This window comes from the organism of the source record quoted next, unplaced genomic scaffold (genome assembly GCF_019419815.1).
Source record: "Pyrus x bretschneideri cultivar Hongxiangsu unplaced genomic scaffold, Pyrus_bretschneideri_v1 Contig79, whole genome shotgun sequence".
In the NCBI taxonomy this organism is placed as follows: domain Eukaryota; kingdom Viridiplantae; phylum Streptophyta; class Magnoliopsida; order Rosales; family Rosaceae; genus Pyrus; species Pyrus x bretschneideri.
In genome coordinates, this window is record NW_025999819.1 from 267,891 (window position 1) to 295,615 (window position 27,725).

Sequence of the window (27,725 nt, forward strand, 5' to 3'; positions counted from 1 at the left end):
TAATTTACCTTTATTTTTATATTGTTTATGTTTATTGGCTGGTTGATCTATTGTTTACCTAGAGTTGTTTTTCTCTTTGTTTATTTCATTGTGTCGTGTATGTCCTTACATTTGTAGTTTTTTATGGTTGTTTATCTTTCTATTATCCAGGTTTTTGCAATTAATTCCTCACACTTGCCAGAGATTCCTTTTGCAACTGCAAACTGGTTAGCTTTCTCGCTTTTTACATATGAATTGGTTTTCAAATTAAACTTTCATCTTATTTACTTTCTTTGTTTTCGTTTTAGAGAATTAAAAAATTGTTAATTTTGGTAGATGTGGAGAAATGTTTAAGGTCTTAACATAATTTATATGTGCTTTCTTCGATTTTGCTATTTTGTGCCTAAAACCTTGACAATCTTTGACAAGATCGCTAAAATTAAGCGCTCTTTATATCTGGTGTTAGTCAAATTTAAGTAGGATTTTACTTATGTGATTATATTTTGGGTGTATTTGTGTTTTTAATGCACCTTTTTTTACGTGTGGCGATTTAATTAGTGAGTAAGGTGTAGTCATTCGTATGTTTTTTTTTTTTTATTTGCGTAGTGTTATGCCTAGGACACTCAGAATACCTAGGAAGGCTGCTGAAATTCAGCATGCCAATTTGCGCATCTTTAATGGTGATGTTTATCCAGATGATGTGGTTTTGCAAGATGTCCCAACTTCTTACGATCAAGAATATAACAATGTTTCAAACTCTATACTATTACATGACAATACGACCAATCCTGTTCAACCATATACATCTATTTTGAAACAAAATGCATCTATTGCCGATGAATTCAACTCATCTTCATCTGTTGCTAGCACTTACATGAAATCACTGTCCTTGTTTTTCTTGCGAATGATGTGATAGGAGCATATTTACGCACCTTAGTTTAGCTTGTTCTTGTGCATTATAGTGTTTTTCCTTAGTAAAGTAGTCTTTTAAGCTAGTTCTATGTGTTTTCAGGTTTTAAGGGCAAAGTATGCAAAAGGATGCATTTTGGAGCCTTTTGGAGCAAATTAGAGCTTGGAATGGACATCATATGCTTCGAGTCAAGAGGATGGACGAAATTGAAGATTTGAAGATGATGTTTCCTACTTGAACAAGGTTTCCTAGTCGAAGTAGGAAAGCGCCTAATTAAAAGATGAAATCCTAGTCAACAAAGGATTCTTAATTGAAGAAGGATTCCTAATCAACGAGGGATTCCTAGTTGAAGATGGATTCCTAGAAGAATGAAGATTCCTACTCAAGTAAGGTTTCCTACTTGATGAAGGAAAGTCAAAATCCAAATGGTCTCAAGTGAAGCAACAAAGAAGTTTTCCAAGTCCAAGAAGGAAAAGGAGTCCAAGATGAAGAAGGAATGACGAAGACAAGGTTTCCTAATCCTAATAGGCAAAGTTTCCAAGTGCAATGAGGAGTCCTTATCCATTTAGGGCACTTTACCCATTTAGGATACCTTATCCTTGTTCTAAAAACCTTATCCATCCTTGCCGTGAGTTTCCCTTGCCTTGCAAGGCATTCTAGAAGCCTTATCACCTCATATCCTTTACCTGCCGCACCTAGGAAGCATTATCTCTTTTTATTTCTGATTTCTAAGCCTATTTCCTTGTGGATTTGAGTTATTCAAGTCCATATCTGATTACCCTAGGGTTTTAAGTGCATATATATACTCATATTAACCCCTAGATCAGATCACTATCTCACATGCTTTCACATTCATTTATTCACCCCTTTGTCGTGGCTTTCCAGCATTCCACACCATCATTGCAGCCACATTCTTCCATTCCCCTTTCATCATTCAGCAACTTTTCCCATTCATCAACCCATGCATCCCCTCACCAAGATATCATTCACCCTAGCTTTAATTCACATGCAAACACATTCATTTCCAGCACCAAACACCCCTTTTACCGTGCATTTCATACCCTTTCCAGCATTCCATTTCATTATTGCAGCCACCATTCACTCTTTAATCCACATGCATTCATCATCATTCACCATAGCTGTTTTTCACATGCATTCCCTTCATTAATTCAGCCAACTCATGCACCCATCACCTAACACAAATTCATTGCCGTGCACCCCCCTTGCAATTCCAGCTTTCCACCAACCAACCTAGCTGTCATTCCACATGCATTCCCTCTTTAATCATTGAGCCACATTCTCTCACATTCTCTCCCATTCTCTCCCTATAAAACCATGCAATCCCATCACACATCAAGACGATTCCACACCTCCATTCACCACAGAAATTCTCCATTACCACAACACAATCACACACTCCAACCCGTGGCTTTCACATTCATTTCCACCAGAAAACAAAGCAAAACCCGTGCATAATCCAAACACCATCACTTCTATTTCCAACACTCCCCATCCCCCCAACACACTTCACACCATTCCCCACTCCATTCCACATACAAATACCCTCCAAAACACTATCCTTAGACCTTGTGCTACAACAAAGAGGAGGAGGAGAGTGCTTAAACGTTCATATAATTCGAGTTTGAGTTGTTGAAATTTTTAGGTGTTTCTTTTCCTCGATTTCATTGGTTAAGTTTACTTATCTTTGTTTTGTACGTATAAGGAACTAAACCCCCCATTAGCTAGGGGGTGATTCGAAACCATGTTTATGCTTGCAATATGAATTGATTACCTTTGGTTGGAATTTCATGAGTTGTGGATTCAATTTGTTTAACTGTTCGATTGATAACTTATTTATGTATGTTTATTGAGAGTGCACGCTTAATTTTCATGCATGAATATGACGTTAGAATATAAGTGAGTTTCACCTAATAGTTATGAACTTATATTCACAAGTAGTGGAGGTTGCTTATAAACAATCGCGTTAAATGAATTTTTGGCACTAGTTTCATGCTCATCATAGTAACGAATGCCTTGTCAACACTTATAGTTTTCATAATGCTTAATGATTCTTGCTTGTATCTCTATTATGCAATTCATGTAGGGAACTTGTGGGGAATGCTTTGGGTTGTCGCATGCAATCATCCAATTCATTAACTTAAGGAAAACTTGACAGTTAATTTAAGCGGACCTAATTAACCCGGGGTGTTGAGTTTCATAATTCATCGAAAGACCAACCGAAAATCATCTTGTATGCAAGTGTAACATGTGTGGAGAAGAACCTTCTAGCTAGCATTCATCCATATTTTCATCACATTCATATTTACATTTTGCCCTTAATTACAATCTGTGCATTTTAGTTTAATTTCGTCAAAACCTCAATCTCCCCCATATTTTGTTTAGTCTTAATCTATCTTATTTTGTGTTTTTAAGTATTTGGAGTCTTGTGGACTTATTTTGAGTTTTCGTTAAGTGAATTAAGTGTTTAAAGATTAGTTTTATTTATTTGAGTCAAGTGTTTAGCACCCCTAGTTAATCCCCGGTTAGAACGATCCCTACTTACATCATTACTACAATTGTCACAAATAGGGTTTAATTTATGTGTCACATTCGTAACGCATCAAATTTTGGCGCCGTTGCCGGGGATTAGCAAAGTTGCTAATCCCTTGGATTGTTATTTTCTGTTTAGTTTTATTTTGTTAAAGTTTTTTTTTATTTGTGTTTTGTTTTGTTTTGTTGATTTTAGGTACTAGAGAAGCAAGACATGGCACTTGCCAATATTCAAGCTCAAATAACAAATCTTACTTCTCTTTTGTCACAAATGCAAAGAGTTGGTACATTTGATCATAATCAATCAAGGAACGACGTGTTTTCCAATACTTACAATTCGGATTGGAGTGATCATTCAAACTCTATGTGGTGGGAACCTCAACATGTTCAACAAGAAGGTTATTGGCAGCCATATGAGGAGTTCTATTCAACGTCTATGCAGCCACCACAACCTCATATACAATATGCCCAACCAAACTCAGGTTTGTCAATAGATTATGATAAAGTTCTTAATGAATTAATTTCTTTGGTGCAGGGCTCACAAAACCAAGTCGAGGAGGCTCAACAAGGAGAATATTGGCAACCATATGAGGAGTTCTATACAACACCTATGCAGCCACCACAACCTGCCTAAAGCAATGTAGGTAATTCAAGTGATAATGATAAGATTTTTCAATTACTTACTACTTTGACGCAGGAAGTCCAAACTCAAAACAAAGAGAGGCAAATCCAAGACAAGAGGGTGGACAACTTGGAGAAGCAAGTGGGACAAATTGCCGAGTTCATGGGGCAATTTCGTGAGCAAGGAAGGTTGCCTAGCTCAACGGTGGTCAATCCAAAGGGTGGCTTTGAAACCGCCAATGCAATCACCTTAAGAAGTGGCAAGGAAGTTGGAACCACCTCAGAACCACCAAAATCAAGCCAAGACGAGGAGGAAAAGCTGTTGCAAGAGGAAGAGAGGAAGGGCAAAGCCACGGCAAGGGTGGAGCAACCCTTGCCGCAACCACTTCAAGCTCCTAGGCCGTCCAACAAATGTAAGGTTGTTCCAAATTTAATTATTTCTAACCCCGTTCCACCATATGTCCCTATTCCTTGCAGGATCATGCAATCCAAGGAAGAAAAGGGTAAGAAAGGCATCTTCGAATCTTTTCCAAAGAATCAAGAGCAAGATGTTACTGGGGAATGTCTAGAATTCATCAAAGATGATATACTTGAGACAACAATTCGCAAAGAAATTGGATCTTATGACACAGGACAAGTCATAACTCTCAAAACACCAAATCTAGCTGAATTTTCTAGTCCTACAACTTTCGAAGGGGTGTTTATTCTTGAGTTTATGTCGGAGCACACAGGTAAGCCACTTCCCCGAATTTCAATTTCCTTTTATACTAACAGGTTGTTGATGATTCAGGCACTCAATCTTGAACTTAAACCTTTACCGGATCAATTCAAGTATCACCTTCCATTCAAAGATATATTCCATGCCGTGGGTTCCAATTGAGCTTAAGAAGGTCTCGTCCGGCTGCAAGACGTAAAAGAAAGCGCTACTTGGGAGGCAACCCAATACACTGAATAAAACAAAGCATGTTCATTGATTTTCGAGAAATTACAAGTGCGAAAAAAAAAATAAAATAAAATGTATCTAACAAAGAAAGAGAAATATGGAGCCTTCACAAAGGTTGTTTACGTGAAGCCCCACTACGTGGCAAAACTCTAGGAGCAGGAGGCATCGGAGTAAGAGGCATCGGAGCGAGAGGCATCGGAGCGGGAGGCATCGAAGATAGATCATTCGAGGCCTCAATACTTGGTGGAACGCTAGATGACGCAGGAAAAATGTGCCTCTGGAAGAAAGCCGCAAGCCTTTGACGGTCACTTTGAATTCGACCTTCAGATTCTTGCATCTCATCAAGCTTCCTCTTCATGCTCGTTGAATAATTATTTACAAGCACGTGCAAACTTCTATTCTGGTGCTTAAGCTGTTTGATCTCTTGCTTGAGATTTTCCACCTCTGCCATCAATGATTCAACTTGACGGGATCGAGCAAGTAGGTGTTGGCCCATGTTGGACACAGAGCCCGCACACTGAACACTGAGAGCTAGGGACTCTTGAACGGCCAACTCATCGGACCGTCCTGAAAGCAGCTGACTATCTTTAGGAGTAAGGAGGTTCCGAGCTACTATCGTAGCTGTTGTGGCATCCGTCATCACGGAGTCTTCACCTGTAAGAGGGCCATTAGAAGATAAGAAAGACGGGCACCATACCTTACCCTGACGCGGCGCAACCGGATCACTGCTGAGAATCAAATCTAAGCAAATGTTAGATGGGTTAGATGGGTTAGCCATTTTTCAAGAAGTTAAAAGAGAAGGGTTGGATGAAGTAAAATCTCAAAGGGCCGGAGATGATTTTCACGGATGGACAATCTTCAAAGTGTGCATGTTAGAGGTGATCGATCACCTCTATAAAGGGAGAGACGACACAACCACCGATTCAAATTGAAGAGACACTACTCTTCAAAGCCGGATTTTCCTGCGTAAATTTCGCCAACTCTTCAGACACAATCTCGGCTTTTCAGATAAACCGTGCAACTTTGTCAAAAGCTCTCTGACAAAGTTGAAGACGTGTGGAGGTCATTATCCCAGCTACACACTTTTGCCGACAAGCGTGGGTGACAAAGCCGCAATCTCGGCTTTTCAGAAAACGCGTGCAACTTTGTCAAAAGATCTCTGACAAAGCCGCATCCGCACTACTACTTGCCATTACAATTCCTATATACATCAACATTCATGGCAAGGCATACATCCAAAAACGCATGACTTGTCTTTTCGGCCGAGAATGTAGCTACAACCAAACCTCTCAACATGCTCAGTTTTCTTCTTCTCTTGAGAACACCTATTCAACCATTGATGTACCCCCAAAGAAGATACCAGATGCCTAGAGTACAGATGAGGCAAGAGGAAACGATGGATCGAAGCATGTGGAGACAAGCGCAACAAATATATGTGCTGATTCATTCGCTACTTCTGCAAAAGCAAAAGTATCTCATATCATCAAAGGCGAAAACAAAGGTATCTCATATCATCAAAGGCGAAAACAAAGGTATCTCATATCATGATCTTTCCCTGTCTTTTCCTTTGTCCTTGTTATTACTCGCATGGCAAAGTGAAGTGAGCAATCAGCCGGCACTTGGAGTCAGTCTTCCGATCTGGAACCGACTACCTGGAATCTATTCCCTGGTTGCTTACCTAGTGTTGCTCTCAAGTAGTCATCTTCAAAGGTTGATACACTTCCAGAGAAGGGACCACATCTGCTTGGAGAACAGCTAAGACGAGTGACAAGGAAACATCAATCTTGTGGATAGTCAGCAAACGCAACAACTGCATATGCTGAGTTATCCTCTAACCCTCTTCAATACAAATTGGAAAGATTGAACAAAGAAACAGGTCATCACCTCCACCTCGTGCTTGCCTGCCATCTGTCAGAATCCTCCAGCTCAGTTCAAGATTAGCCTGTGGAAAAACTCAAGATCAAGCCTCAATGCAATCACCAAGGAGAAGATGGAATTTACACTCCATAACCAGATTTGCGTCCCTAAACTCTTCTCTTTGTTAGATACATTCTGCCATGTTTAATGAGTTTAGTTGCTGTTTATGTGTTTGCTTGTGTTTAGTGTGGTTTTAAGCTTAAAACATTGAGGACAATGTTTGATTGAAGTGTGGGGGGGGGGGGTAACTAAGTATGTTGATGCAAATTCGTTGGATTTTATCACCCATAACTTCAAGTGTTGTTCCTTGCTGTTTTAAAATGTTTTTAAGCTGATTTAGAGTGTTTTAGTGTGTTTTGTTTAATAACTCCGAAAATCACATAAAAATTTGAAAAACATGTTTTGAAAAGCCTAAAAAGAGTGTTTTTAGTCGTTTTTGTGTGTTTGTGTCTTAGGGTACCTTCCAACACAATGATGAGGATTTGGTTTTTAATTGCATGACTGTTAAGAAGAGTTATAAACATGGAGAAAAGTTTGATATACTCTTGGTATATGCTTGGTTATGGTTATAATGTATGACTTCACATGCAATCCTAAAAAGAAAAATTAGTTTTTGTAACATGCTTGAAGGAAGGAACTCAAACAAACATTACAACCCTGAGAGACTTGAGCTTTAAACATTCTTTGGAGAATATTAATCTGTGATTCTTATTTTCAAACTCGTTGCATGATCTCATTATTCTTGTTTGGTTGCTAATTAGAAGGCGTTTCATCATTTAGTTCCAAATGCTAAAACTTGCATCCATTCCAGTCAAAGCATGATTGCATAATATATATCAAGATGAAGTGTGTAGTGAAGCCGTCAACCAAACAGCCAACCCATGCACTATATATATATTGTAGGTCATAACCCCCATTGAGCCATTGTTAGCCTTTGTTCTTTGTTTACCCATATCATCCCCACCTAGCCTAGATTAGGACCACCCATACCCTTGTTCTTGAAGCATAGTAAGCATGACTTAGACGGAATCCTTTTGAATATGCAAAACAACAAGTGTGGAGGAATTTGTGTGTGTGTGTTGATATGCCACGAAAAGAAATAAGGCATGAAAAAAAAAATTATTCGTGGAAAAAGAAAAAGAAAAGAAAAAGTTGTGAAAAGAAAGAAAAAGAGGATGAAATAAGTGAAAATAAGCTCACATGTTTGTGGTAGTTAAAGAAAGGGTCCAAAACGTTAAATATGGCCCTAAGAGTAGTGTGAATTTTCCCCTCCTGTGTCTAAGTGAGTTTCTGCAATCATAAGTGATTCTAAGTGTCAAATTTCATTACTTTGCTTGCTATTGCTTAAAGAACGTGTGTTATCCTTACCTTTCATTGTTAGCCAATCACCCTTACCCCGTTACAATCCTTATGCTTCAATCTTGATCATTATGTTTTCAATAATGTGGAGTTTGGAATTGATGTAAGCATATGGTATCCCTGGTTCTTGCATCTAATTGGTAGCATTCCTTTCATGAGATCTTATTCATATACATTCCATAAAAGTGCTTTCCTTGTTATAAACATATGTAAGTGTTCTTTTCATGTTTACATCAATCTTCTCACATATAACTAGATTAGGATGTGTAGTTAGACATTCTGAGTGAAAATTGAGGGCATATCTTGTAAGGAATTGAGCAAATTCTCTAAGGCAAGTTACTACATTCAAAACATGGTTTTAAATGCTTAATTGTGAACTAGTATGTGGTGACTATGATTAAGAATGTACTTAAGTGTGAATATGACTTAAATCTGTGGAGATAACGATTTTTAACATGTCATGTGCATTGGAAATCCCTGAGGCGATTATTGGAAGGTGTAGGTTGTGTTTTACTCGTTTTACTTCGTTTATTTACTTTGTTTCATTTTGTTTTGCTCGAGGACTAGCAAAAGCTAAGTGTGGGGGAATTTGATAGGAGAATATTTACGCACCTTAGTTTAGCTTGTTCTTGTGCATTTATAGTGTTTTTCCTTAGTAAAGTAGTCTTTTAAGCTAGTTCTATATGTTTTCAGGTTTTAAGGGCAAAGTATGCAAAAGGATGCATTTTGGAGCCTTTTGGAGCAAATTAGAGCTTGGAATGGACATCATATGCTTCGAGCCAAGAGGATGGACGAAATTGAAGATTTGAAGATGATGTTTCCTACTTGAACAAGGTTTCCTAGTCGAAGTAGGAAAGCGCCTAATTAAAAGATGAAATCCTAGTCAACAAAGGATTCTTAATTGAAGAAGGATTCCTAATCAACGAGGGATTCCTAGTTGAAGATGGATTCCTAGAAGAATGAAGATTCCTACTCAAGTAAGGTTTCCTACTTGATGAAGGAAAGTCAAAATCCAAATGGTCTCAAGTGAAGCAACAAAGAAGTTTTCCAATTCCAAGAAGGAAAAGAAGTCCAAGATGAAGAAGGAATGACGAAGACAAGGTTTCCTAATCCTAATAGGCAAAGTTTCCAAGTGCAATGAGGAGTCCTTATCCATTTAGGGCACTTTACCCATTTAGGATACCTTATCCTTGTTCTAAAAACCTTATCCATCCTTGCCGTGAGTTTCCCTTACCTTGCAAGGCATTCTAGAAGCCTTATCACCTCATATCCTTTACCTGCCGCACCTAGGAAGCATTATCTCTTTTTATTTCTGATTTCTAAGCCTATTTCCTTATGGATTTGGGTTATTCAAGTCCATATCTGATTACCCTAGGGTTTTAAGTGCATAAATATACTCATATTAACCCCTAGATCAGATCACCATCTCACATGCTTTCACATTCATTCATTCACCCCTTTGCCGTGGCTTTCCAGCATTCCACACCATCATTGCAGCCACATTCTTCCATTCCCCTTTCATCATTCAGCAACTTTTCCCATTCATCAACCCATGCATCCCCTCACCAAGAAATCATTCACCCTAGCTTTAATTCACATGCAAACACATTCATTTCCAGCACCAAACACCCCTTTTGCCGTGCATTTCATACCCTTTCCAGCATTCCATTTCATTATTGCAGGCACCATTCACTCTTTAATCCACATGCATTCATCATCATTCACCCTAGCTGTTTTTCACATGCATTCCCTTCATTAATTCAGCCAACACATGCACCCATCACCTAACACAAATTCATTGCCGTGCACCCCCCTTGCAATTCCAGCTTTCCACCAACCAACCTAGCTGTCATTCCACATGCATTCCCTCTTTAATCATTCAGCCACATTCTCTCACATTCTCTCCCATTCTCTCCCTATAAAACCATGCAATCCCATCACACATCAAGACGATTCCACACCTCCATTCACCACAGAAATTCTCCATTACCACAACACAATCACACACTCCAACCCGTGGCTTTCACATTCATTTTCACCAGAAAACAAATCAAAACCCGTGCATAATCCAAACACCATCACTTCTATTTCCAACACTCCCCATCCCCCCAACACACTTCACACCATTCCCCACTCCATTCCACATACAAATACCCTCCAAAACACTATCCTTAGACCTTGTGCTACAACAAAGAGGAGGAGGAGAGTGCTTAAACGTTCATATAATTCGAGTTTGAGTTGTTGAAATTTTTAGGTGTTTCTTTTCCTCGATTTCATTGGTTAAATTTACTTATCTTTGTTTTGTACGTATGAGGAACTAAACCCCCCATTAGCTAGGGGGTGATTCCAAACCATGTTTATGCTTGCAATATGAATTGATTACCTTTGGTTGGAATTTCATGAGTTGTGGATTCAATTTGTTTAACTGTTCGATTGATAACTTATTTATGTATGTTTATTGAGAGTGCACGCTTAATTTTCATGCATGAATATGACGTTAGAATATAAGTGAGTTTCACCTAATAGTTATGAACTTATATTCACAAGTAGTGGAGGTTGCTTATAAACAATCGCGTTAAATGAATTCTTGGCACTAGTTTCATGCTCATCATAGTAACGAATGCCTCGTCAACACTTATAGTTTTCATAATGCTTAATGATTCTTGCTTGTATCTCTATTATGCAATTCATGTAGGGAACTTGTGGGGAATGCTTTGGGTTGTCGCATACAATCATCCAATTCATTAACTTAAGGAAAACTTGACGGTTAATTTAAGCGGACCTAATTAACCCGGGGTGTTGAGTTTCATAATTCATCGAAAGACCAACTGAAAATCATCTTGTATGCAAGTGTAACATGCGTGGAGAAGAACCTTCTAGCTAGCATTCATCCATATTTTCATCACATTCATATTTACATTTTGCCCTTAATTACAATATGTGCATTTTAGTTTAATTTCGTCAAAACCTCAATCTCCCCCATATTTTGTTTAGTCTTAATCTATCTTATTTTGTGTTTTTAAGTATTTGGAGTCTTGTGGACTTATTTTGAGTTTTCGTTAAGTGAATTAAGTGTTTAAAGATTAGTTTTATTTATTTGAGTCAAGTGTTTAGCACCCCTAGTTAATCCCCGGTTAGAACAATCCCTACTTACATCATTACTACAATTGTGACAAATAGGGTTTAATTTATGTGTCACATTCGTAACGCATCATGATGCCACTTTGCGTGGTATATTGGTCACTGATACTGAAGTTGATCATTCTGTTAGAAGCTCACATGTGATTGGTCAAGCCGCTTATCAAAAAAAAAGAAAACGTATGCGCTCTTACGATATAATTATCTTTGCATTTTTTTTTGCTTTTTTAAAAACTTAACTTTTGTTCGCTGCTTTGGGGATGATTTTGTCGCTCTTTCTTTTCATAGGTGGTGTTCCAGATTATATTGATTTTGGCCCTAGAAATTTTCAATGTCAATATTGTGGCACTTTATTTTGGTCTACAGAGCGGTTAAAAACAAACGCTTCTTCTGTTAGAAGGCCACAATTCACTGCATGCTGTATGAGTCAAAAAGTAAAATTCCCACCTGTTAAGCCTGTCCCTGCTTATTTGGACCATTTGCTAAATCGAACAAATTCTCAAGAAAATTCACATTTCAAAAAAAAATGTTAGATTGTATAATTCAATGATGGCATTCACTTCAATGGGGGCTAAAGTTGATGCATCAATAAACAAGGGTCAAGGTCCTTATGTTTTTAAGATTAATGGTTAGGTGCATCATTTAATGGGTTGTTTTCCTCATTCTGAAGCATCTTCAAAACTTGACGAACAAATTGTTGGTGGGCTCATTAAAATGTTAGATGAGTGTAATGAGTTGGTTCAATTATTTAGACTTGCAAGGGATAGAATTAATCAACAGTCAGCAAGTTCTTTGCGCTTGCATTTGCATGGCACATCAAGCAACCATGATGCCAATATAATCAACCAACATGCGACGGCATAGGAGGGTTAATTGTTGGGGATATCGGTCAATTTCACACCGAAATAGATATTATTATTGAACACAAGGCGACTGGTCTACAAAGGATAACAAAGTTGCATCCTAAATATATGGCTCTTCAGTATCCTATTCTTTTCCCATATGGTGAAGATGGATACACCAAAGGTCTTCCTTGGAATCTTGCTTTTAAAGGGGAAAAACCCAAGACTGGCGGGGTGTCTATGAGAGCATTTCTAGGTTACCAAATTCAGGATAGACCGGGATAAGATAGCACCCTGTCGAAGGGTGGCAAATTGTTTCAACAATATTTAGTAGATGCATATGCCACACTTGAACAAGATAGACTTGATTTCATTAGGACAAATCAAAGTTCTTTGAGAACTGAGCGTCTTAAAGGAATTCATGAGGCGTTAAAAAACGGAAATGCAAGTGGTTCAGACATTGGTAAGAGGATTATCTTGCCAACTTCATTTACTGGCAGTGCTAGGTATATGATAAATAATTATCAAGATGCCATGGCTATATGTCATCACTTGGGAAATCCTGACTTATTCATCACCTTTACATGCAATGCTAAGTGGCCAGAAATTATTGAAGATCTACGTGAAAGACCTGGTTGTAAGGCTGAAGACAGACCAGACATCATATCCAGAATTTTCAAAGCAAAACTTGATCATATGGTTAAATATATAAAATCAGGAAAACCTTTTGGCAAAATTGAATCTGGTTAGTTATTCGCTTTTCCCAATTCTCAAGATTATTTGTTTGTTTTCTCTTATGAGCATAAACATTAGGCGCTTCGTTTTCATGTTTTTGTCTTATTTTTCTCCAAACAGTTATTTACACAGTTGAATTCCAAAAAAGAGGTCTCTCGCATTGTCACATCTTGGTTTGGGTCAGTAAAGAGTATGAATGTCATTCTCCTTCTGATGTGGATTCAATCATTTCGGCTAAAATTCCTAGCGAAGAATTTGACAAAGGTGGGTATGATGTTGTTGCACAGTATACGATTCATGGTCCATATGGTCTTGCAAATGAAAAATCTCCTTGCATGAAAGAAAAAAAATGTTTCAAGAAATTCCCAAAACGTTTTGCAAATGAAACTACTTTTGAATCTGATAGTTTTGTCACATACAAGCGTAAGGAAATGGAGAATTGTTTTGTTGTTAAAAATGGAGTGAAGCTTAATAATGTGTTTGTTGTCCCTTATAATCGTGAATTGTTATTAAATTATCAAGTTCATATAAATATTGAATCGTGTTGTCAATCAATGCTTATTAAATATCTTTTCAAGTATATAACCAAGGGTGTTGATAGGGCTAGAGTTGTTTTTGAGGATCAAGAGTTTGATGAGATTGTAGCTTATCTAAATTGCAGATATTTATGTCCTTATGAAGCAGTTTGGAGATTGTTACAATTTCATATTCATTTTAGAGAACCAGCTGTTCAAAGATTATGTGTGCATCTATCTTCTGACCAAAATGTTATCTTTAAAGACAATGATAATTTAAACTATGTTGCTAACCAACCTAATCTTGAAAGCACAATGTTAACAAAATGGTTTGAAATGAATACTCAAGATCCTAATGCACGCCAGTTGTTTTATGTTGAATTTCCTTCAAAATATGTTTGGAATAGTGATAATAAAGAGTGGACCCGAAGGAAAAATGGTAGATGTCCAGGTAGAGTTGCATATGTTCACCCTGCTGCCGGTGAATTATACTATTTGAGATTATTGCTTAATTATCAAAAAGGTAGCTTTTGTTTTGATGATTTAAAAACAATTAGAGGTGTTCTTCAACCCACATTTCAGGCTGCATGCAACTTGCTTGGCCTGTTGGGAGATGACAAGGAGTGGAACAATGCAATGTTAGAAGCGATAGTTACCGCATCATCGCATCAATTGCGACAATTGTTTGTTACATTAGTTTTGTTTTGTGATGTTGCTGATCCAACAACTTTGTTTGAGGCACATTGGAAAATGATGTGTGATGACATCTCAATAAAGATGATTAATGCTTTTGGCTTGCAAGATATGTCTAAGTATGAGGATGAACTTAAAAATTCTCTTTTGTATGAGTTAGAAAAGTTGTTTGTTGCTTCAAATAGTTCTCTATCTAAACATCATCTCCCAATTCCAAGCAAAGATGTGATAGATAGACTTAAGAATAGAAGTTTAAGAGAGGAGTTAAACTACGACACTGAATCATTGAAAGAGCAACATTCACAGTTGGTTGTACAGTTGAATAAAGAACAAAAAATAGTTTATGATAGTGTCATAAAGGTAGTTGATCATAATAAGTCTGGTATGTTTTTTGTTCATGAACATGGTGGGACTGGTAAAATTTTTTTGTGGACTACTATCATAGCTAAGATTAGATCAGAAAACCATATTGTTTTGGAAGTAGCTTCATTTGGAATTGCCTCCCTTTTGCTTCTTGGAGGAAGAACTGCACACTCTCGATTTAAAATCCCTATTAGCATTACAGATTGTTCACTTTGTGAAATAAAAAAAGGAACTCATCTAGCACAATTAATTAGTGATGCAGCTCTTATTATTTGGGATGAAGCACCAATGAATCATAAACAATGTTTTGAAACTTTAGATAGATCTCTTCGTGATGTTCTCAAAGGTTCAAAACTAGGTTTTGATGATTTGGCATTTGGAGGAAAGCCAATTCTCTTCGGAGGTGATTTTAGACAAATTTTGCCTATTGACCCAAATGGAACTAAGGCTGACATTGTTGAAGCTTCGTTGACAAGTTCTTATCTTTGGCCTTATTTAACCATTTTTTTTTCTCAAAGAAAACATGAGACTTTCAAAAACAGGTTTGAATGAAAAGGAAAAACAAGAGTTGGCTGATTTTGCTCATGGGATATTACAAATTGGAAACGGTAGTGTCGCTAATTCTATATTGTCAACTGATGAAGAAAATTCTTGGGTTGAAATATCAAAAGACTTTCTCATTGATTTTGAAGACAATCTCATTGAAAACATGGTTTCAGCGGTGTACACAGATTTTCAAAGAAATTTTCATGATGTATCATATTTGAAAGAAAGAGCTATTGTTACACTGCGAAACGACACAATGATTGAGATAAATGATTTTATGTTAACTATGGTGCCTAGTGAAAATTGCACATATCTTAGTTTTGATTATGTGTCTTCTTCAACAGAAAATGTTGAAAATCTTGATATACTATACCCATTAGAATTTTTAAACCAACTTGACTTACCTGGTTTGCCACACCACAAGCTGGCATTAAAAGTAGGTATGCCAATAATGTTGCTTAGGAATTTAAATCAAAGTTCTGGATTGTGTAATGGGACAAGATTGGTGGTGATGCAATTAACTGATAGAATTGTGGAAGCAAAGATCATAACGGGTAGCAACATTGGTGAAAGAGTTTACATTCCAAGAATCATTACTGAATCATCACAAAATAAATATCCGTTTACTTTGCGAAGAAGACAATTTCCTCTTAGAATTTTCTATGCAATGACAATTAATAAGAGTCGAGGACAATCTTTGAAGATTGTTGGGCTATTTCTATCTCAAACAGTTTTTTCTCATGGACAGCTCTACGTTGCATTATCTAGGGTCACTTCAAAAAAGGGTCTTAAAATTGTGATTGCTCATGATTGTGATATGCCTTACGGATACACAAAGAACATTGTTTATAAAGATGTTTTGAATCGTTTACATGAAGGTGTGTTGGTTTGTGTTTGTCCATTCATTTTTCTTTTTCTCTTTTTGCCTATTTTTTAGAATTCTAATGTATTCTTTGTTTCATCTGTGTGTTGTATGATTTTGAAGATTTTATTTGCTTTTAAATTTACTTTGTATAGATTGATGGAGCATATGCCAATTCGTCTTTTGTTACCATACAACCCTATAAGGAAACTACAAGTTAGGATATGCAGAATTTGGGTGACAAAAAATATTGGAGCTGATCGTCAACCTGCAAGTTTGGACTGTGTCTTTGTTGACAAAGAGGTTAAATCTTTACACTTATTTTTCATTATTAAATAGGTACAAATTTATATATGTCGAAATGCATTTATCATACAATTAGTATTAATTCAATTTTTCCTTCTCATTTATTCACATTCCATCTGGTTTTGTATTACAATTTCAGTCTTTAATGCATATGAGAAAATATATGAAATCTACATCATTTTATGCATATTTTTGTCCAAATGTCAATCTTTAAATTTTCAAATCTATAAAATAGTAACTTTGTTACTTTGTATGATTTGCTTTTATGCATATATTGCTCTATGCTATAGCCATACAAAACATGCTTTATACATTATTTGATATGTGATTTAATGCATTTTTTGCTCATTTAAAGATTAATCGATCTAATTTTGTTTTTCCCCTCCAAAAGGGACATGCAATTCAGGCAACCATGAAACCCTGGGACATCCAATTCTTTTTGGAGCATCTAAAAGTTGGGTTCGTGTATGAGATAGATAAATTTTGTGTTATCAGCAACAGAATGTCAAGCAAAATTGTCCCTCACGATGCTATGCTTGAGTTAAACAAAAACACTAGCATAGTCCCTGTTGAGAAACCAAATCAAGTGATACCAATGCATTGGTTTAATTTGATTGAATTTGATAAGCTTGACCAAAGAGTTGATAAAGATGTACACCTCACAGGTAAATCGTCTAATTTTGACTATTGTCACTATTCTAAAATCATTATTCTTAGTTTTTTAACTTAATAAGCTGATTCTTATAACTATATCATATGTAAATGTTTTTGGTTGTCTGATGGCTTTACAACCAATTGAAGACATCACTGTGCAAAATATTAGAGTTGAAAAAAAGCGAGACCTCCAACTTCAAAATACTAGGTAAACCATACTTCTCTTAAACTATGATTACATGTTTATACATATATGCCCATATAAAAGTTACATAAATAGTTTTGACTCCATTTTGCAATTGTAGAGGTGAACAAGTTAAAGTTACCCTGTGGGCAGAAACTGCAACAAGCTTTCAAGAAGATGCATTAAAATCGCTTTCACCTCCTGTCTTCATTGTTTTGACTTCACTCAAAGTGAAGAAATATAAAGGTTATACCTTAACAAAATCTAAATGTTATTGCTTTTCTTTTGTATTTATAATTGTTTTCTTTATATTTATAGGAAAACTTGTTCTGGGAACCACAGGCTCAACGGTTTGTATTTTCAATCCTGATATCCCACTACTTTCAGAATATAAACAAAAGTGAGTGAACAAATCTTATTTAATATTTATTTTCGTTTTTATTTTTATAGTCTATATTCTTGGACCTAAAAATGTGAAACTCAGGTTTGAATACCTCAAAACACCCATTGAAATTCTACCAACTTTTGCTGAAAAGTATGGGAAAAGTACTGCTATGGTTGATTCAGAACAGAAGACAATTGAAGAATTGCTTCTTCTTGATCCGACATTAAACAAGGTCAATCCACCATCACTCAATTATCTCATATTTTGTCAATTGTATTTTGCAACTACTTTGCAATTGATTGGTTGTTGTAATTTGGAAATCACATTGTTTCTTAGTCTATACTGTGTTGTGTATACAAAGTGTCATGTTGTTTGTTTGTTTGTTTCTTCATTTGTAAGCTTCAACACAAAAAATTAAACAATTTATATTTCGTGATTCAATATACATTTTCCAAATGTCATTTCATGTCCAAAATCTGTATTCTACTTTATATTTTGCGTGCAAATGCATTTTATAGGGTGCAAATGTCATGTTTGTGATTTTGTTCTCAAAATGTCATTTGTATTTGAAAATTTTATATCATATCAGAATACAAGTTTCATGTGTCAAGCAACAATTGTCGATTACGATCTGACCAATGGATGGTGGTACAAGTCGTGCCCGTATTGCCACAAAAGTGTGAAAAATACATATGGAACCTTTCAATGCTTTGAGCATGGATTGCTCAAAAAAATGCTTGAACCATGGTAATTTCCTAATTTCTTCTTTCTACGTTGTTTTCATCTCTTTGCAATCAATATCGTTTTTATTGCAAATTTTTTAAACTGCAAAACACATCTCATGACATTTTCATCTCTTATTTAGGTTTAAGATGAATTTTATTGTGGATGATGCCACAAATCAATTCAACTTTTTAGTGATTGGAAGGACTGCTGAAAAACTTCTGGGTATTTCTTGCCACTCTTTGGTCATAGAAGAAGGCTATGATGACTCTTCCGTGTTGCCACCGCAGCTCCAAAAATTGGTTGGCAGCACAAAAAAATTCCTACTCCATTTTGGTAATCAAAACAATGAGTTTGGCAACACCGACTTTGTTGTTCATGGAATAATTGAGGAACAAACATCAGTTGAACCAAAGCTTAGTTCAATTGTACCGCATACACCTGCTAGGAACATTGAAAAACAAGTTATTGATGCAACAACCCCTCTCCCTTTTACTACCCTTGAATCCCAGACTCAACGAATCCAATCAGTTGCAACAAACAAGGGTGTAAAAAGAACATTATTTGTTGAAAATGAACCTTCAAAAGCTCACAGGTTAATTTTCCCTTTTCAAGTAATGTTGGTATTTCATTAAACAAAAACATCATGCATGCACTTTATAATGCTCATTTCCATCTTTTTTAAATTTGACATGTATTCACAGCAAACATGATGAGGGAAGTCAACCACTGTCTACTAATTCAACCAGAATCTTAGCGGAATTCTCTAACTTGGTTGTCCCAAAAGTTGAACCTACAGACAAAAGTTCGATCAGTGCTTTAAGAAGTAGATCACAGACAAAGAAAATCAAGGATAGGTATAGTGACATATTGTTTACAATAATCTATGCCAACTTGGACAATTACTTAATTTTTTGTTCTATTTTGCTGCTCAGTGTTGGAGATGTTCATTCGCCAAAGAAATGAACTATGGAAGACATCGTGATGGACTACTGCAAAGGATCAAAGATATATATTTTTTGGTCATCCCACTACCATGGACATATACTTTTTGCGCATTCCACTACTAAAGTCAGCTAATGTACATACCATAAAAACATGTTTATTATGTTTTGCAACTGTTGGAATGATACAAACCCTTGCAGAACATGTATTTTGTCATGTTGTATGAACAAACAAAATATGTGTAAACTGCATGGTACTTCAGTCTCTAATGCAAAGACACTATATTTCGTCCTTGCAACTTTTGTCAACGTAAACTTTCGTTCAAGTAATTTTGATTGTATACTGACTCTCAATATTGACTTAATACATAAGCAATGTAAATGAAATTACTTTTTTTATGGATCAATTCACCCATATCTTGCTTTTTCTTTCATTTGGAGATAATTGTGTAAATATGTGGTTTTGTAAACGTTACTCATGTTAAACATACGTTCTCTGACTTGCTACATTTATGAATGCAATTGTATTACTGAAGCATTTTCAATCAATTTTCTATGAATATTATTCATCATCTGAAAACCCGCAGCAAAGCGCGGGCATTCATGCTAGTCTTAACTAAAGGAGAATAAAAATACAATTTTATCTTTTAATATAAAATAAAATCATGGACAGTAAAGTAAATTCACACAAACTAAATTTTATTGTTTTTTTTCAAAGTCACGCCCCTCTAATTTTGAAAAAAAAAAAAAAAAAACTTCTCTCTCTAATCCACATTTCATTTTTCCCCCTTTCTCCTTCCCATTTAAAAATTTAAAAATTAAAAAAAAATTCACACACAAAGTGTGGGGCATATGCTTGTATATAGTAATCTAATTCGTCGAAAGAGTTGCATTACATAACCATCACGAGGTAGCTCAATAGTTGGCGACGAAGTTTAGACCATTATTTGATAGGGAGATTATATTCACACACCCCAAGTTACTTCTCCCACAACCTTTTAATTTTTTAATATTTATTTATCAAGTGCTAGTGGTGTGTAGAAAATATTACAAAATTAAAAGGGTGTGGGAGAAGTAATTTAGGGTGTGTGAATATAATCTCTCTATTTGATATTGCACGTCCTGGTTCGATTTCTAACGTTGATGAATCACACGATGTTAGCTCTCGAAGGCTAAAATGTCTATGTGCGCTTCCAACCTCTAGAATGGTGGACTGTCGTGGTAAAACCATTAACTGATCCATTTTTAAAAAATAAAATGAAAAAGTCGTGTTACTTCCCCTCGGTCACGGCCACTGTATGAGACTTGGACTTCACGCTCTCCCTCACTATGATTGTACTTTGTATATACCCGTAAAAATCATTGATGCGAGAATTATACACACACAATTTAAACCCTCTTTTTGTCAATTGTAGTGAAGAATGTAAGTAGGGATCGTTCTTAACCGGGGATTAGGAGGGATTGCAAAATCACTTGGAAACTGACTCAAAAACGTAAAATAAAGTTTGAAACACTAAACTAGACTCAAAGAATGCAAAACTAAACAATAAAAACACTCAAACAAATCAAAAGACTCAAAACAGCCCCAAAACACTCAAAACTGCCTTAAAATCACTTTCTGGGCAGTTTTGAGCACTTTGGTAACTTTGGACAAAATTGAGTAATAGAATGAATCAAAATGCTTAAAAACACAAACTAAGATACTTTCTAACTAAAATGTAATCAAACTAGGCATATTAAGAATTGAATCAAACTAGTCTAAATAGGCAGATTTGGTATTGTAACTTGAAAGTACAAGAACATGAAGTAAACACAAATAAATGAATCAACAACTAATAAAATGAGATAGTATCAATGGAGATGAAGCTAGGGATTCGATTTCACCATTGCTAAACCAAGTCCATGTTTGTTAAGTCAAAACGTATTCAACTCTCCAATCTGCAACTAGGGTTCGTTTTACTTATTTATGATCATCCATTTGATGTGTGATTGTGATCAAGTACTCCTAATATGCAACCTAGTTGTGATGTTCAACTTAGATTAGCAAGTAAGAATCCATTAAGAACAAGAAAACTTCAATGAATCAAAGAAATCACATGGCAGGATGTATGCATAGCAGTTTCTTCATTCATTCACATGTCTACCAAGATTAAGCATGATGTGTACTATAACCTTGATCAAATAATTCATAAGCAGCCCTAATGGTGATCAAACATTAAGATTAACAAACAAATTAAACTATAAAATCAGTGAATGAAACAAGAACACAGATTGGTGAATCAAATACTTTAACTTAATAACATGGAATAGTTTTGCAAGGCTACATCGAAACCACCCCTAGCCAAAGGGGGATTTAGTTCTTTATAACATTGAAATCAAAGAAACACTTAAACATTCCAACAACTCAAACATGAATTGTATGAACGTTTAAGCACTCTTTTCTTCCATTCCTCAATCATACAAAACAAAGAGAATTGAATTTAAACATTGAAATCAAAGAAACACCTAAATATTCCAACAACTCAAACTTGAATTGTATGAACGTTTAGGCCCTCCTCTTCCTCTTCTCTTCCTCTTCGTTGTAGCATAAGGTCTAGGGATAGTTGGTTGGGGGGATGGAAGTATGGTGTTTGGATTGTAAGGGAGAGCACGGCAAGGGTGGTTTGATGTCTACATTCTGAAAATGGAAGAGTTTGTGACTGAAATGTGTATGAAAATGAGAGTGAATGAGAATGAATGCAATGGATGCTTATTTATAGGTAAAATGGGGGGGACATGACAGCTAGGAGGAGGAATATATGGATGTGCAAAGTTGGAAATGCAAGCAGAAAATGGAAGGGAATGCATGTGCACGGCAATGATGGTGTTTTCTTGTGGTGAATCTGAAATGGGAGAGCATGTGGATTAAAGGGGTAATGATGATGAATGCATGTGAATTATTTATGAAGGGAATGCATGTGCTTTGACAGAAATGAAAGGAGAATGTGCACGGCATGGGAGAATTTCTGGAATGTTGAATGTGCATGTGAATTAAAGCTAGAATGATGATGATGAATGCATGTGGAATGGCTGAAATGAATGATTATGGATGCATGTGCAATGTTTTAAAGGATGATTTCTGGTGGTGAATGGGTGTATGTGTGAATGATTAAAGGAACATGTGGGTTGGAAATGATGAAAGAAATGAATGTGAGTGACAACTAGATATGTTGATGAATGCATGTGGAATGTTTGTGGTGAGTGAATGTGCACGTCAATGAGTGGAGAAATGTGTGAATGATGGCAGATTTGTGTGGATGATATGTTTAGGGTCTTGTAAGGGTGGAAATGCATGTGGAGTGCATGATTGTTTATGATGATATGGATGGTTCTTTGCATGGCTTTTGAAGTGATTGTGGGCTTTGGAATTGGAAGGAAATGCATGGCCTTGGGGTTGGTTTAAGAGAGAATGGGCTAGGCCCTTTGTTTTATGTCCAAAATGAATACAAGGCCTTCAAATTCGTCCAACACTTTGGCTCCAATCATATGCTATCCATTCCAAGCCCAATTTTGCTCCAAAATGCTCCAAAATGCATCTTTTTGCTTCCTTAGCTATATGAACCTAAAAACACACGAAAATGGCTTAAACTACTAAAACAACTATAAATTAACAACATAGATGCACGAAAACAAGCTAAGTAAGTCGCCTAAATATGCTCCTATCAATCATGGCATGTGTTTGCTTTCTTTTTTTCAATATTCCATGTGTACTGATTTTTTTTTAAGGTAAAAGTAATTTCACTAGTTTTACCAAAGCAATAGTAAGGAAAGGGTAATTGCTATTGCTATTAAATCGAAAAAGACTTACGAATTCATTGCAATATCAGACCTACGTTAAATTTTCTGTTAATTTGGCTGTTAAATGATGACGTGGCAAATGCAAGCTCCTTATGTATTCTGATATGGATGTCAAGCTTGAACCACTGGACAAAAAATAATAAAAAGATGTGATTATTTATAAATGTTTGAAATGCCCACCTTCGTTTTCACTGTCACTCAGCCACCCTCAATTCCTACCTTTGACCACTCCTCCCGCGCCCTGTCACTCATATCGCTGAAAATGATGGCGTTCCCAAATCTTCCCATCTCTTCCCAAAATTTCTCAGTAACCAAACACACCATAATTCCTGAAATTTGTTTGAAGGGAAAAACAATAAAATAAAAAATAAAAAATAAAAACGTAACCCCATTCATTGCAACATCAACAAAGGAATGCATGACTTGTACTCGCCAAAGCCGCCTCTGAAGATGAAGTTGTTATGGCGAAGGTGTAAGCAATTAACCTGGCAAAGTCGCCTTTGAGCTTGTAAGTTGCCTTGTCGTAGGCCAAAGCAACTTCCTCTATCGTGTCAAAAGTTCTAAGCCAGAGCCTAGTGTGATTCTTCATTGACGGCAATTATTGGTGATGCTGCTCAAAGAACTTGTCTAAAAAAACTTGGTTCGTGGAGAGGTGGAACAACCATTGTTGTAGGAACTGGACTGGTTTTGGAAAGAGAGAAAATCGTAGTAGGAGGAGGAGGTAGAAGGGAACAAAGTGAGGAAAGGGGAGGAGTAATGAGGATTTGAGGCGGTGGTGGGGTGACTGTAATGACGAAGGTGGGGATGTATGGTCCAAAGTGAAAAATTATTTTCTTATTTTATAATATTTGTTATTAGTTTTAAATATTTATAAATAATAACAAATTTGTATTATTTTTTGTCCATGGGACTTAAAGTTGACATTCGTATCAGCAAAAATATGGGCCCTACATTTGACACGTATAATTTATGGCCAAATTGGCATAATATTTATTGAAAGCCTGACATTACAACGAATCCGTAAGTTGATGATGTTGGAAGTATGCCCTTAAAGCCACTCATTTGATCTAATAGCTATTGGAATACTTATGATGTAAACTCTTATTTGTTTAATGAAAAATCAAAACTTATTGTTAATCACTATATAGTGTAACATGTGTTTATCAATAACAGAATCCATGGAATGTATTCAATCTAAGAAAGAAGTGATCTAAGTAAGTTAGGTCAAAGAGACCTTTCTCTTATGTTCATTCCTAAAACGGTCCTAATCATAGGATTGTCAATTGGGCATCGGTTCGCTAAGTTAGTGTGTGTTATATTCACACACCCCAAGTTACTTCTCCCGCAACCTTTTAATTTTTTAATATTTATTTATCAAGTGCTAGGGGTGTGTAGAAAATATTACAAAATTAAAGGGGTGTGGGAGAAGTAATTTAGAGTGTGTGAATATAATCTCTCTATTTGATATTGCACGTTCTGATTCGATTTCTAGCGTTGGTGAATCACACGATGTTGGCTCTCGAAGGTTGAAATGCCTATGTGCTCTTCCAACCTCTAGAATGGTGGACTGTCATGGCAAAGCCATTAACAGATCCATTTTTAAAAAATAAAATGAAAAAGTCGTGTTACTTCCGCTTGGTCATGGCCACTGTATGAGACTTGGACTTCACGCTCTCCGTCACTATGATTGTACTTTGTACATACCCGTAAAAATCATGGCATGTGTTTGCTTTCTTTTTTTTCAATATTCCATGTGTACTGATATTTTTTTTAAGGTAAAAGCAATTTCACTCGTTTTACCAAAGCAATAGTAAGGAAAGGGTAATTGTTATTGCTATTAAATCGAAAAAGACTTACGAATTCATTGCATTGTCAGACCTACGTTAAATTTTCTGTTAATTTGGCCGTTAAATGATGACATGGCAAATGCAAACCCCATATGTATGATGATATGGATGTCAAGCTTGAACCACTGGACAAAAAATAATAAAAAGATGTGATTATTTATAAATGTTTGAAATGCCCACCTTCATCTCCACTGTCACTCAGCCACCCTCGATTCCTACCTTCGACCACACCACATCAATCCCTACCTTCGACCACACCTCCCGTGCCTTGTCACTCATGTCGTAGAAAATGATGGCGTTCCCAAATCTTCCCATCTCTTCCCACAATTTCTCAATAACCAAACACACCATAACTCCTGAAATTTTTGAAGGGAAAAACAGTAAAATAAAAAAAAATAAAAAATAAAAAACATAAACCCGATTCATGCAATGTCGATAAAAGAATGCATGACTTGTACTCGCCAAATCTGCCTCCGAAGACAAAGCTATTATGGCGAAGGTGAAAGTAATTAACCTGGCAAAGTCGCCTTTGAGCTTGTAAGCTGCCTTGTCGTAGGCCAAAGCAACTTCCTCTGTTGTGTCAAAAGTTCTAAGCCAGAGCCTAGTGTGATTCTTCATTGATGGCGGTTGTGATGCTTCCACCCCAAAATAAAACAAAAATCCCTCGGACAAACTCAAGCAATTCAACTCACCCTAAAACAAAAGCCAAAAAGTTGTCATTTGCTTCTAAACAAAATAGCTTTTGCAACAAACTTGTTGTCAATGATGCGATCACATCTTGCATTTAACATTTTTAAATCTAAACTAGCTTCATTCCACAATTCTTAATTTCAAGTACAAAGATTGCTCAATAAATATGAACCCTAAAATAATATGAAACTCACAATTAGACATCCAAATCTTCAACTGAGGAGAACTCACAATCAAACCAATATCACACAAAAAACATAAATCTATTCACTAAAAAAATATATAAAAATTATTATCTACCCTAAAGTTGGATTTCTAATTGCACTATTCATCTTGGCTTTGAATGAGTGCTTCAATTTTGAATTAATACCCGTTATTTAATACTCTATTCTAAAGTTGGGGAGGGTGGCACTATAGCTACCATGCAATTGAAATGGGGATTTCGCTTTAATTACGAAATTTCCATCACTTATGTATTATGCCAAACTGATTTTGCAACGACAGTGCAATTGAGAAGGGTACTCTGTTCTGGTCAAGGACATCAGTATTGCATAATCGGTGATTCGATTAGCTACTACATACAACACTAAATTGTTAGCATTGTATTGAAAAACATTAAGAAACTATTCAATAATTCACCGTACTGGGTTTAAGTGAAAGTCTACACACTAAACTAATGTGTTTGATAACAAGACTAATTCTTTGGTATTGGAGAGAATATTACAATGTCAATTTCTCCTACCCAATCAGTACATTCTACAATCCAACCTTCAAAATATCAGCAATTCGAAACGGGTTTTGATTACCGAATAGCTGAAACAATGCATAACCAAAAACTGCCGAAGAGAAGAGCAATCTGAGCAAAATTTACCTTTGAATTAGAAGCCCAAACAATGCTATATTTCCTAAGAAATTTTTGCAGCGGAAAGTCAATCAAGTCAGAGTAGGGGAGTGGAAATTAAATCATAAGAAGAAATGGGGAGTCTTGATTTCTTGATTGCTCTGGGAAATCAAAATTGATGAATGATGAACCTCAATGGACCAGAGATAGAACCTGCGAGGCGACAGAAGTCACAAATGTTGGGGATTTTTTTTTTTTGTTCCCCATTTTGGGGGTTTCTTATTCTGATTTTTCTTTTGTACAAAGTTGGGCCTTTTTGTATTGGGTTGGTGGGTTGGTCTAATTCATGTTTTCATTCTTTTTCGTTTTTTTTCCTCAATAATTACTTTATTCTAAATCTAAGAAAGTGCCACTCAATATTAAGGTCTAATGGTATTCCTCTTCGCTTAGAAGTAAGAGGTCTTAGGTTTGAATATCATGGATGACGAATTCAATACCAAGTTAGGTTGCCCATTGTGTGGCTTGGCCAAACTCCCCCTCCTCTTCGTATAAAAAATATTGATGTAATCAATAAATGTGAGAAAGGTGCCACTTAGAGCATTTCCAATGGGAATCCCTATTTAGGGACTCATAGGGACTTCCATCACCACTTTTGAGTACTCATTTAAATATTTAAAAAGAATTTTTGTGTACCTAAGTGAATATTGTCTTCAATGGGAGAGTCCTTATCCCTAAATTTCAGGTTTTTACAGTATTATGTGATATTTTGATTAGGTGCAAATTGTTTTTTTTTTTTTTTTGCGTTAACTTTTTTTAATTTATTTAACGTTATGTTGTCATAAATATTTTTGTGAACATTTTGACCAAAAAAATTTAGATTTTGACACCAAATTTTTTTCTTCAAAAAAAAAAGTAACTAGAATGGCTTCATTATTGGATTACATCATGCCTATGCCATAGCTTCGTTATTAGATTATGTCATGCTTGTGTTATGATCAATTATTTCTGATCTAGATAAGATTTTAACTCTTTGCAACCATTGGCTTAGATTTTTTTATCTCAATCTCATCCATTGGATTGTTATCCATCTTTTTATCCTCTCACTATACAAGTGAGGTCTCTATCTCTTTCACATTCATGCTATTTTCTACATGGGAGGTGGTCACCATGTTCGCACAACAACCATTCTTGAGGATGTGGCATCGTTCGATACTTGGATATGGCATGCTAATTTTGGAGTGCCAGGTGATGTGATGATTATACGCACACAAATTAAACCCTCTTTTTATTAATTGTAGTAAGTATGTAAGTAGGGATCGTTCTGGACCGGGGATTAGGAGG

At 36.0% G+C, this 27,725-nt stretch overlaps 1 protein-coding gene and 1 long non-coding RNA gene across 2 annotated transcripts; one reads left to right on the forward strand and one right to left on the reverse strand.

The window, feature by feature from the left end:
* Positions 1–12,388: 12,388 nt before the first annotated feature.
* Positions 12,389–16,133, forward strand: LOC108868623. The gene is made up of 5 exons (XM_048575178.1): positions 12,389–12,515; positions 13,115–14,584; positions 14,885–14,968; positions 15,108–15,989; positions 16,129–16,133. Exons 1-5 carry the CDS (start codon positions 12,389–12,391, stop codon positions 16,131–16,133), a joined length of 2,568 nt encoding a protein of 855 aa, XP_048431135.1.
* Positions 16,134–22,916: 6,783 nt separating this feature from the next.
* LOC125472999 lies at positions 22,917–26,895 on the reverse strand. The gene is made up of 3 exons (XR_007254937.1): positions 26,415–26,895; positions 25,368–25,546; positions 22,917–25,209 (listed from the first exon to the last, which is right to left on the reverse strand). It is a non-coding gene; the product is annotated as an uncharacterized LOC125472999 (long non-coding RNA).
* Positions 26,896–27,725: the final 830 nt, after the last annotated feature.

What these genes read in the sequence shown, in the direction of transcription:
- LOC108868623 (XM_048575178.1), top strand. Translation starts at nt 12,389, where the DNA reads ATGGCTCTTCAGTATCCTATTCTTTTCCCATATGGTGAAGATGGATAC. An exon ending in GTCTATGAGAGCATTTCTAG is followed by an intron (nt 12,516 to 13,114) that starts GTTACCAAATTC and finishes TTCTCCAAACAG; the next exon opens with TTATTTACACAGTTGAATTC. An exon ending in AAAGCCAATTCTCTTCGGAG is followed by an intron (nt 14,969 to 15,107) that starts GTGATTTTAGAC and finishes TTTCAAAAACAG; the next exon opens with GTTTGAATGAAAAGGAAAAA.